The 12,036-nt window shown below is 32.0% G+C and overlaps 2 protein-coding genes across 3 annotated transcripts; one reads left to right on the top strand and one right to left on the bottom strand.

The window, feature by feature from the left end:
• The first annotated feature begins 4,126 nt into the window (after positions 1–4,126).
• Positions 4,127–4,731, top strand: LOC115702372 (small polypeptide DEVIL 14). Its single transcript, XM_030629840.2, has one exon. The coding sequence runs from the start codon at positions 4,266–4,268 to the stop codon at positions 4,419–4,421; it is 156 nt and encodes a 51-aa protein (XP_030485700.2). The 5' UTR covers positions 4,127–4,265; the 3' UTR covers positions 4,422–4,731.
• A 1,075-nt stretch (positions 4,732–5,806) lies between these two features.
• LOC115703252 (uncharacterized) lies at positions 5,807–9,838 on the bottom strand. Of its 2 annotated transcripts, none has more exons than XM_030630772.2 (9): positions 9,674–9,838; positions 9,351–9,420; positions 8,846–8,999; positions 7,851–8,554; positions 7,107–7,280; positions 6,879–6,995; positions 6,615–6,794; positions 6,486–6,532; positions 5,807–6,375 (listed from the first exon to the last, which is right to left on the bottom strand). In XM_030630772.2, the coding sequence occupies exons 2-9, from the start codon at positions 9,396–9,398 to the stop codon at positions 6,030–6,032; spliced, it is 1,770 nt and encodes a 589-aa protein (XP_030486632.2). In that variant the 5' UTR covers positions 9,399–9,420; positions 9,674–9,838; the 3' UTR covers positions 5,807–6,029. The 2 variants fall into 2 exon arrangements, with proteins under 2 accessions (XP_030486632.2, XP_060963097.1); XM_061107114.1 differs by lacking the exon at positions 9,674–9,838 and adding an exon at positions 9,535–9,622.
• Between the last annotated feature and the right edge of the window lie 2,198 nt (positions 9,839–12,036).

The following is a 12,036-nucleotide window of genomic DNA, read 5'->3' as shown; positions in this document are numbered from 1 at the left end:
AGTGAAAAATGGCTTATGTTTGGTGTGTGGTTATGGTGCCAAGACCATAGATCATTTATTATTCCAATCCAATCTACGTGTTTGAGGAAGTCAATGATTGGCTCCAATGAAAAACAGCTGCCATGGTCAAAGCGATTAGAAGATGCAAGGTATTTGAAGACTAGGAAGTAAGTTTTCATGGTTAGACAAACCCAAATCAAGCCTTTTTATCCCCCAAAAAAAAATCAGGTTCCAAGTGTAATTTTCAAATCTATTACATCTGACATTAGAAGTAAATTACATATTAGAATGCCAAAGAAAGTTAATATTTCAGTTAGGAATTGGATTATACAACTGTAAAAAGGAGTTATTGTATGACAGTTATTTCAGGTCCTATTAAAGTGTTGTTAGGTTGTATATATGGTTCATTAAAAAAATTATTATAAAATGATACAATGAGAAGGTAAACTTATAATCTTTTAATATACACTGTAAAATATGTATATAGAAAATAAATGTATTTCCAATGTAGTTTCTCATTATAGGGCTATATACGAAAAAAAAGAAGAAGATATCTTTTCACAATATTGTTGTTTTAATATATATGGGGTTTAAAAAATATAGCATCTAAAGTTTTGTGTATAAACTAATAGATCATGAGATCATATATAATTAATATTAAAAAAGATATTTAATCTACAATTCAAAAGCAGGTTGCATGAGCATTGAAAAAGAGATATTATATATGTTGATATATATATCCACTATACTAACAGGGATGACCCATATTTGGCTAGAGATTGAGTCCTTCTTTAGTACCTCCTTTAAGAATATTAATACAAGAAAGTCATTTTTTGAATTTTGTTTTTCTGTTTAATAACTACTAAAGTATGTCTGTTAAAGGGCTTACTATTAATTTTGTAAATAATTTTGTGTCAACTCAAGAGGTGTGAGCATGATTTGACCATCAATAACAATATTGCTTGTTTTATCCACCCATAAATTTAATTATTATATTATTATCCACTACAAGAATAGTTGCCCCCTTCTTGTCCCTGTTTGTTTATACGTATAAATCCCTAATTACTAACTACGTACTCACCGCAGCTTCAACGCAATATTCTGAGTTTGGTTTGTCTTGAACTCTGTTTAGAGACCACATGTTTTGTTGTGGGGTTTTCTTTTCAACCTCTCTATCTCTACATTTAATAATAATAATAATGTATATATATGTACATACATATAGTAACGTATACATATTCATACCACCAATCCAGTACCATGGGCCCCTCATGGGTCATTGCAGCTTATTAGTTAGCTTACTTCTAGTGATATATAATTAACAATAATGCTATATTAATTAAGGTTTATTTGACTATTATTTACACATCCATATCAAAAAATAATGAATATATATAAAGAACAATTAATAAAAGAACAGGTAGAACAAGTGTAGTATAACCATTCACGCATCACTTTAATTGTCATGTGCTATGTTATATCGATCAATCGGTAATCCACAAATAATAATATCAAATCTATGTAATATAAATATATACAAGGAATTGATCCGCCCAAATAAACTTCTTAAAATTAATTTATTATTTACGTGTGAAATTTTAGTCCATTTTTTTTATATAAATAATATAAAATTATATAATGTCACCTAATCTTTTTTTAATCCTTTCACGTACCCCTACCCTAATAATTAAACAATATTAGACGAATATATCTATTCTATATAAAGTGCGCCTATATAACTAAATTTTTGGTTTATGAGAAATTCGTGGGTGTGATTTTTTATTTATATTTAATAAAATAATAAAATATTATTTATATATAATAAAATAATAAAATAAAAATAAAACAAATCCCATTTAAACTGATATTATTTATATATACAATATTATATATTGTTCTCATGTGATATTATTTAAACCATAAATTTACTATCCTATTTTGAATTTAATTAAAACCAACAAAATATATATACCTAATCTTGTACGTATATTTCTCATTTTTTCTAATTTTTTTTTTATTAAAGTTAATTATTTTAAATAAATAAAAATTCATAATAAAAATCTAATTTCTAAATTTTCTCTATTACTATACTATTTTGAATTTAATTAACAACAATAAAATATATGTACATATATTTTTCATTTTTTTAATATAAATTTTCTATATACATATATATATTTATACAAAAAAAATAGAGATAAAAAATAGTAGTGAAGAGATCCAAAAAATTTCACATAAGCTTCAAACACACTCTAAAAAAAAAGTATCATTTATAATTCTATGTGTAACTAATTTATTTGTTTATTTGGATGATTTTAGTCCATATATCTCAAATTATACTTTTTAATTTTTATAATTCAGTTATAGCACGTTAAAATATTTGGGTTGATGTAATCATAACAGTATATGTATAGCTTTAGTTGAGCATGAATTGTCCATTTGATTTTGTTTTAAGTTTAGATTTTACAATTGTGTTTGAATACTTAGCTATATATATGTGGATCTTGAGTTTATCGGGTTAATTTGTTGAAAATATATGTTTACTGATTTGCTAAAAAAAAATATACATAAACACATATATTTTGTTGAATCTATCATGGAGTGCTATGAGATTGATGAGAGGCTTCAAGAGAAGAATGATATTAAGATAAATTTGGAGAGCATTGCTTTGTTATAATATTATTTGGAAGCTATCATATTTCTTGTTTTTTATATTCTTTCTTTCATATGTTCAGTTATATGCCTGCTACCCCTATTCTTTATAATTTTATTATTACCGGCTCGAGTTAAGTGTCCATAGTAAGTGTGTAGCATTATTATTTTTTAAATATATTTCAAGCTAATCTCCATTCTCCTCTTATCTTTCTGCAAATTTTAAATTTGATTTTTCACTATTGATTTTCAAATAACCTCACATACTAATTAAAATTAGTTTTTAAACCATTTTAAATTATATGATTATTTATTGAATTTTTCTCAATTAAATTATAGAACACCTAACATAAAACTAAGTATACGTGTATTGCACGTAACTTTCTTCTAGTAATCAATATATGTATGTATTGTATATAGATTTATACATTAATTAACCTATATATGTACTTATGTAATGAGTATCCTTATTGGATATTATGAGATACTTACTAAATTTTACATTAAACTATATGAGAATTAATACTTAATTGGATTAATAACGATATTGACACGTAAGAAAATACTGCACAGTAATTTTTAACATTTAACTGGCCAAAAAATTTAATGGTGAGGAGTCACAATCAATTCTCAAACACTTGCTTAGCTGCACAGATTCCTATTGTATCAACTTGTGCCTACAAAGCAAGATGTGGGTATAAAAAGTATTATTTAATTAAATTCTCAATACAAAAATTAATTATAGCTAATAGCTATAGCTGATATAACGAATATATTAATAATATACCTTCCCACCAATCTTATTCTATACACCTTATCTGCATGGATGAACGTAACCAATCATCTTTAAATCAAGAAAAATACATATGTTTTCATGTCTACCAATTAGTCACTATTTTAATCTTAAATATTATTAAATTAACAAAAAGGACGACATATGAATCTACAACATACATCAATTAATATACATATACATATACATTTCTATTGAATAGATATGATTTTTGACCCAGACCCTATTACCACTATCTGATGTTGTTTTAAATTTCTCTTAAATTATTATTACCATTATTAAATCATGCTCATACGTTAAAATTGATCTTTAATCATTTCACACCCTTCCAAATATCATAACTGTAAATTATCTAATTGTGCCTCTTATTAAATTATTACCACTACCAAATGGTAGTTTCGAATTTGGAATGAAAAATTGTTATTTATTGTTTCAAATGCATGCATAATATTAATGTAGCAAATGGAAGACAAGATGACCCTTGAAAGGGGAAAGTTGCTGTTGGGTCTTTATCAAAGGGGTGTGTCAAAGGGGACAAGGCTTAATAGGTCTGATTTGTCACGTAACCAAAACAGTGGGGTCTGCTCTGGTCCTCAGGGCCAACCCTTTGTCACCCATGCACCACAAATTTTTCAAATCTAGGCTATAAATACATGTGTATGATCTCAATGATTTCAAAAACCATATCATCATCACTACTAATATACTCTGATCATCAAATTCTGTTCTCTACCCACCAAAAACTATACACAAAACACTGATCCAAACCCATAATTCCAAGTCAGCAGCATTAATTACTTTGGTCTTCTACTGAGAAAAAATGGCAGCTGCAAATGCTTTCTCAAACACAAGAAGTTCAAGTAGTAGTTCCAAGGTCAGGACATGGCCAAGGTGTTCAAAGCAAATTAGAGAACAGAGAGCAAGGCTTTACATCATTTGGAGGTGTACCGTGTTGCTCCTTTGCTGGCATGACTGAGTTCATCATCATCACCTGGCTTATGCTAGCTGATTGAATTAATTAGTTGAGTTGAGATGAGCTAAATTGAAGAGTACCCAAGTTGTAATTAAGCTCAGATAGATATCAAGCCTCTTGGTTAAGGGTATTTTCAACTTTTTGGTGATCATAAAGGTTTGAGATCTCAATTCTTGGTGATCAGATCAGTTGGCCTACTTATTGACTTTTAGTTTTGTTTTGCTAATTAGTTTAGAAATTTAGGCAAAGCTTTTGAAGCATATGTACATTTATCATATCAACAGATGTTATAATATCATACCTTTTTCCAACATTCTCCACAATCTACTGAAACTTATTCTTATTACATTTTCTTTTACTTTCAATTAAGAATTAATATTATGAGAAAAATGGTCAATTGTGCAAATCTTATCAAGAATGAGTGAACATGGTGGCTATAAGGCCGTTGAATAGTGTGATGATGTAGACTTTAGTTATATCTGGTAGCTTAAAAAAGAGATTAAAGTTATTATTTGAGGAGCGTCTTAGTTTGATAATTAGTTAATCATTTGACACGTTCATTCTGTTATTTTTGGTTTGATTTTGGGGGTTGGGTCCCTTCAATTGGTTTAATGAATCAGTATCAATATAAATTGCTTTAATGTACAGCATCTGGTCTGATATGTGTGCGGATATTATTTGGTATTTTGTACAGCATCTAATAAATTTTGACTACCTACAACTAGATTAGATTGGATCAGGTTCTCATTTTATTCCCTCCCCAAATTAAAAGTCAAAAACTCTGGAAGAGAGGATCTGAATCAGGTTCGGCACCACCAAGAGCTGAATTTTATGGGACCTAAAGAGCCACCTAATACCGTTTTATGTGTTAATATCGCTATTGATCTGACTAACTATTAAGTCCCATATAATTTAATATAATAACTTTTAAAATATATCGTTAGCAAATTGCAAAGCAATATATCTAGAAGTACTAAGTACTGGTGCCTAGTAGCAATGCTCTTCGTTACCATTGGCGTGGTAAGAATCTCGGCCAATTATGCAACTAACACGCGTGCACCAGCACCACCATCTAGTAGCTTTTGCCTTTTGGCATCAAAATTTGGGCTGAGTTAGTTCATTGGATTTGGAGGAGAAAAAGTGTAGATAAAAATCCAATATGTTATGTGTGAAAAATTATAATTTTCTGTATTTCTACAGCTAGAACTTTGACCGGTATTGTTAGATATAATTATTCCTAAAAGTTATTTAAAGCTTTATTTAGTTGGCCATGGCCAATATATATAACAAGAACCATATTTCTTGTATTTTTTGTTATTAATAATAAAAATGCAAAATCCTCATGGTTCTTCTCAAATATGGTAACATTGGTAAGCTATGTATGTCTCTAAAGAAATAAAAATGGGACCTTATTATTAAGCATTATCAAATAGATATTAACATAAACTGATTTAGTACTCTCGGACTCCAAAATCTTCAATACTCACCTCCTGCCCCTTATTGCTTCAACGCTCAAATAAATATGTACAACTAATATCTAGATATAGTAATTACAATGCAGACTCCATTCAAAACATAAACCTGAAAAAATAACCGAAAATGGAAAACCGTTTAGGTCTCTGTCATTTTCACCATCCATGTCTCAGCCTCAGCGTCTTTTATGATATCCCACCCGTCTTCTGAAAGTTCGTTCTGATCATGCTTCTTCACGCTGTCCTCTTCAGCTCCATTCGTAGCTGTCACGTCAATGATTGGGGGCAGACTCCAATCATCTGGCTGTTTAGAAGACTTGTCTTCCTCATGAATAATAACAGATGATATGCTTCTCAAGGATGACCCGGATGAAGCTAACTTGCAACTCGTCTGGCTAGATGAAACTGACATGCTTAAAGGAAGGCGTTTGTCAAACTTCTCTTTCAGCAAACTAACATCCTGACATATAACAGAGATTTCTCCTCTGCAAAAGAGAACAATGTATGTTATCTCTTCATTGAGGTCAATAAAAAGAAATTACAATATTTGACATTCAACATTTCATAATTTAACCAGATATAAAGGAAAACTTACTGTAACATGTCCAAGATGCGACCACGATCCATCAAAAACTCTCTTAACTGCCAAAAGAAAACAGAAGAATGAGTCACTAACTGTTAAATATTCTTCAATAAATCAAATAGTTTTCGAAAGAGTTGCTACTTTAGAGTTATCGTCAGCTGCCTGTGCTATTAGCTTTGCCTCCTGTACCACATTCTCCATAATCTCCTCTTGTTCAGCTAGAAAAATCCTAGCAGATTCTTCCCTTTCTAGCTTTTCCTGCTCAGCTGCTCTCTTTAGATCTTCGGCAGCAGCTAGTCGTGCTTCGAGGGTCTTCCGCATCTGCATGTACGAATAAATTACTACAAAAACCCATAAACACACACACACACACACACACCCGATCACACACAAATAAATATGAACCTCATCAAGAATTGCAAGTGATTTGTCCTTTTCATCTGATAAGCAGAGAAGTCTAGACTCTAGCTCTCTCACTTCTGTAGCTAAAATTGCCTTCTCTCCATACACTTCACCAGCTTGCTGCACACATGTACATATTTGTAAAAATATAAAGCTTTAATGCTTCTTATTAGACCAGCTTAATTCAAAGTCAGTAATACTGAAACATAAACTCATTGAGCGACAACTAACCATGCTATTCGCTTCCTTGGCATGTTCCAGCATTTGTTTCAGTTCCTGGACCTTGATCAGAATATCCAGCCCTCCAAGAGCAGCTTCCTCTTTTGCACGCTCTGCAGCGCTCTCCTGAATTTCCACTTCTTTCATCATGTTAAAGATTGATTCCATTGCAGAAAACAAGGTTTTCTGCACCATTCTCAAGTAATTAGAAACTTTTTAAAAGAAAAATAAAATAGAAAAAAGGGATGTAAAACATAATATACATAATAAGAAAATGAGATCATGAGCGTTAACAAACGGGGCCAGTGCAGATGTCCACATATTAGTATTATATTCCAAAACTACCTTACTACACTAGTAGTAAAATGAGTGGTAACATAATTTCTCACACAAGGCTGATTTTATCTTAATACATTTCATCTTATCCTCTGTTTCAGCTTAATACTTAAAAATATTTGCTTCTGCACCCCATCCATAAAATAATTTATTAGCAATAATAGATACACAACGATCAATTTTGCTGCCAAAATTTTGAAACTATAGAAAGGCGAGAAAAATTAGGTAAGCACAACAATTATCGTTAAATGAGCTAAGTGTGCCTAAGTCTGATTTAACATGATTTACTTCTCCAATTGAATTAACAAAAGAACAAACTAGAAGTGATTGTATTCAGTCAAAAGCTTAACTTTGCTCGCATCTCATTTAACAAAGTGTAGTTACTATTCCCAAGCTAAAAAATTTATAAGCCATCAGTACCTTATTATTCTTGGCATCTTCAATAATCTCATCAAGAATGTCAATTCTGCAAGTTTCATTGGATTGTAAAACTGTGCTGCTTTCCGAGATGTTATCCCGAATGCTGCCTGTTCTACTAGCAACAAAACAGTCTTTCTCAGGAGTAAGACTTGAAAAACTCCTTGCTTGATCTTCATCATTATCATTTGCCATAAAGAACTTTTCCTCCTCAAAGCATGGAGTTTTCAAACTACCATTAAGCCCCTCAGTCGACACACCAAATTGGCTTTGATCAGAACTAACTATGGGCATTATTTTTTTGGGTGAAAAAGAAGTTTCAAAGTCAGTATCTGTGCACTCTTGCTCGACATCAGTTCTTACTAGCTCTGCAACCTCTGACAGGACATGATTAGCCTGATCAAACTCCAATGAAACTTCCTTAATTATCTCATTAGTGTAAATATATACTTTTTCACCAGTATCATTTTTAATATCAGAAGTTGAAGCTTTAGATCCATTCAGTGATACGTTCAGATGTGTGTGATCAGCATGCAGAGCACCATTTGTAAAATCGATATATTCCTCATCTTCACAACCATGAGATATTAGTTTTGAAGATATCCCTGCATCCCCAAGTGTGGTATCAGCATGCGTACCACTTGCACAGGCACTATCTTCAACATGTCTAAATGAACTGGATCTTGATTCTGTAGAAGACTCAGCATCTGATGGGCAACAGATTTCGCATATGCATATCAATCAAATAAGTGAATACCACCAAATAAACCATTTAAGAAAAAAGAAAAGGAAATATTGGATGACATTTAGGCTTTGTTTAGAATTTGGATTTTCCTTTTGTGAAAGAAAAGACTAGAAATAAAAAAGAGGAAACATGTTTTCCTAAAATTCTATAATACTTGCTCTTGCAATTTTCCATTTTTCTAATATAGCTGTAAAAAAATTCTAATCTTTTGTTTGAATATAATGCAAGTTCAGAGGATTTCCGTACGAAATACCTCTTAAACTCCCAGCGTTCGGATAATTGATGTTAGGAAATGTTGAACTTCCAATAGGCAAGCAAGGAAGAACATCAGTCAGAATGTCATTAACAGCTGCATCAGCATCTTTAGAATGTTCAATAGCAACAGCCTTCAGAATGCGCACATCAACCTACCAAGTGATTATAAAAAAAAGATTAAGTATTAACCCTTGTGCTTGCATTAGATCAGGCACAAATAACAACCTTTATAATAGATACTTAGAATTAGAGATGCTTCATCAAATTCACATGCCAAAACAAAGAAGGCTACTTCCTTACATAAAGCAATGAATTATAGCTTCTTCAAAATTTCTCATAATACTTAATTATTAAAAACATTGAAAAACAATAACAACAACAACAACAACAATAAAAATACTATGACAAAATGAAGAAAAGAGATGCAATATAAACAATGAATATATATATATATATATATTTGTTAGAACGACTTGAAACCATAGTGAGACCGAGGCATATACCTGAGGAAAAATCTCTTGCAAGCAGCGGAAAACCGACTTGAAACCCATACTCAGAGTCAGAGCTTTCAATCTATATCAAAAATAAAAAATTAAAATCAGAATAAGATTGCTTATCCATCAAGAATAACCAAGAAATTCTAAAACTTTATTTCGCTGGGAACGAACCACATAAAAGAAAAGTTACCTACGATGATCAAGAGTAATGAAATTGTACCCGAAAAAAAATGATTTTAAACACAGGAAAACAAAAATGAGAGGATCATGGCGGAATTGGGTTTGAAAAATAAAGAAAATTAATATTTTGGAATGAAAGTTGTACTGACCTTTGAGAATTGAGAGGAGAGGAGAGTGAATAGAGAGAGAGAGAAAGGGTTTTGTAATTTGTAGGGTATTTATTTGTAGTGTTGTGGGAATTATTATCGGGAGAAGAGAATAACTGATGGACCGGGGCTTTATGAGTTTAGGAGGGAGGACGAGGCGAGCAGACCTAGGCAGCTAAGTAAGGAACTGGATTTATTTGTCATTTACCACTTTCGAGGTTATTTTAGTCTTTTCACCTTTTTCGCATTGTGTTCTTTTGCATAAGATGGAAATTTCCATTTATTATTATGGAAATTTCTCAATTGAGTTTGTGGTGTGTGACTCCTCAATTGAGTTTTAGTGCTGGGGATGAAAAATGATGTACTTTTTTTTATGGAATTAGCTCCCCCAATGTACACCTAACTTAGCGTGATTTTTAATGTACTATGTAGCTCGATACTAATCAACGAGATTATTAAAAATCGTGATTAATTAAAATTTATTTAATTAATTAAAAATATAAAGTAACATACTTATAAAATTCTGGGATCCCGTTTACAAAATACATTTACAAAAATTTGTTATTCATATACAAAAGTTTTGTCGCCTAGCGACTATACAACAAAAGCCCTGATGTCCCAAAGATCGTACGATCCAGGCATAACTGCCTCGACATATACAATCTTCATTTGCTCGCTCTCACGGTTCCTCAGCTTTAGCCTTGCCCTTACCTACACATGAAAATAGCACTGTGAATCAACAGACTCAGTAAGAAAAGCATAACATAAAACAAAACAATATCCCGGGTTATAACCAGGCGCCCATACACCTGACCATAACCCTTGTAATACCCTGGAATTAAGAAATGGATCAGCAAAACCCTAATTAGATAATTATGAATATTTGAGGAATTATATTATTATATAGTTCAAAATATGTGAATTAATATGAATTTTAATATGTTAAGACCCCGTTGGTGAGCCAGGGGCATTTTAGTAATTGTGACCCGAGAAGGGTAAAATGATGAAATTAATTTAATTACGTGCTTAATAGAACTATATTATTATATGGTATGTCTGTGTTGTCTTTTCAGATGTGTTCTGACAGGTTGGCGCGGTATAGTCACGACCAGGAATTTCGGGCCGAACCGAGTTAAAGCCCGAAATACAATTGGATTGATTTACTTGGCATTTTATTTGATAAGTGATAATCTGAAATTATTTGTGAGTTATTTATGCATGAAATGACAAAATTACCCTTGTGTGGGTGAATATGTGTGTTTTGGGCCCTAAGGGCATTTTGGTCTTTTGACCTTTAATTTCTAAGTTTAATGAAATTGATTTTTGAGAAAATAGAATGTGTTTTCAGCCTTTGTTTCCCCTCTCAACCGACCCTCTCTCCCTCTCTTACCCTCTTGATTTATTTTCAACTTAATTTGTGAGAATTTAGCTTGAATTGAAGCTTGATTGTTGGAAAAGGGTGTTGGGAGCTTGAGCCTTGATTGTGCAAGAGATTGAGGTAGTTTTATAGCTTTTAATTTGTGATTTCTTTGCTGAAATATTATGATTGAAAAGCATGAACTTGATGATGATGATGATGATGATGATAGGTTGCATGTTAAGTGGATTGGTGTTAATTTTGTTGAAATTGAGTTTGTGTTGTTGTATGCTTTATTGTTGAGTTTGGGTAGAGATTTTATGATATTTCTAGGTTGGAATTTCATGTTAAAGTGGTGTTATGCTGCTGGATTTTAATAGGTTTGTGTTGGGTTTGAGTTCATGTTCTTGAACTTGGAATCTTGATAAGTTTAAGCTTGATTTTGAGATGATTAAGCAATCTGAATTTTCAGGGTAAATTGTGGGTTTTGATGCATGTTGTATGTATTTTAATACCCTATTTTTGAGCTTGTTAAATTGTGGTCTTGTTTTGAGTGTATGGATGTTAACTGGGGTGATTTGGTTGGGTTTTGGAAGCTGAAAATCGTGATGAAGCTTGCTGGTTTCTGGGTTCTGCACCCAGAGCATGCCGCGGCCCGCCCTTGTTGGTGGAACCTGGGTTTTGTCCCAGGTGCCGCGTCATGATTTGGGCATGCCGCGGCCCGCCCTCGTGTTTTTGGGCAGTTTCGAGTTGAAATTTCAAAAATGCATAACTTTTGATTCCGAACTCCAATTTGGGAGTTCTTTATATCGTTGGAAAGCTCGTTCCGAGCTCTGTATGATTATCTAAATTTAAATGCCATGATTGAATTTTATGAGTATGGAATCAGGGGTTAACCCTAAGTGTGAAATATCCCAGATTTGTGTGACTAGGATTACTGGCACCTGATCAGGAGCACCCGGGAATTCAGAATCTCTATCTCTTACTGAACAATAGGTAAGATAGTGAT

The sequence above is a fragment of the Cannabis sativa genome, chromosome X (assembly GCF_029168945.1).
Source record: "Cannabis sativa cultivar Pink pepper isolate KNU-18-1 chromosome X, ASM2916894v1, whole genome shotgun sequence".
NCBI lineage: Eukaryota > Viridiplantae > Streptophyta > Magnoliopsida > Rosales > Cannabaceae > Cannabis > Cannabis sativa.
This window is presented reverse-complemented; position numbering and strand designations above follow the sequence as displayed.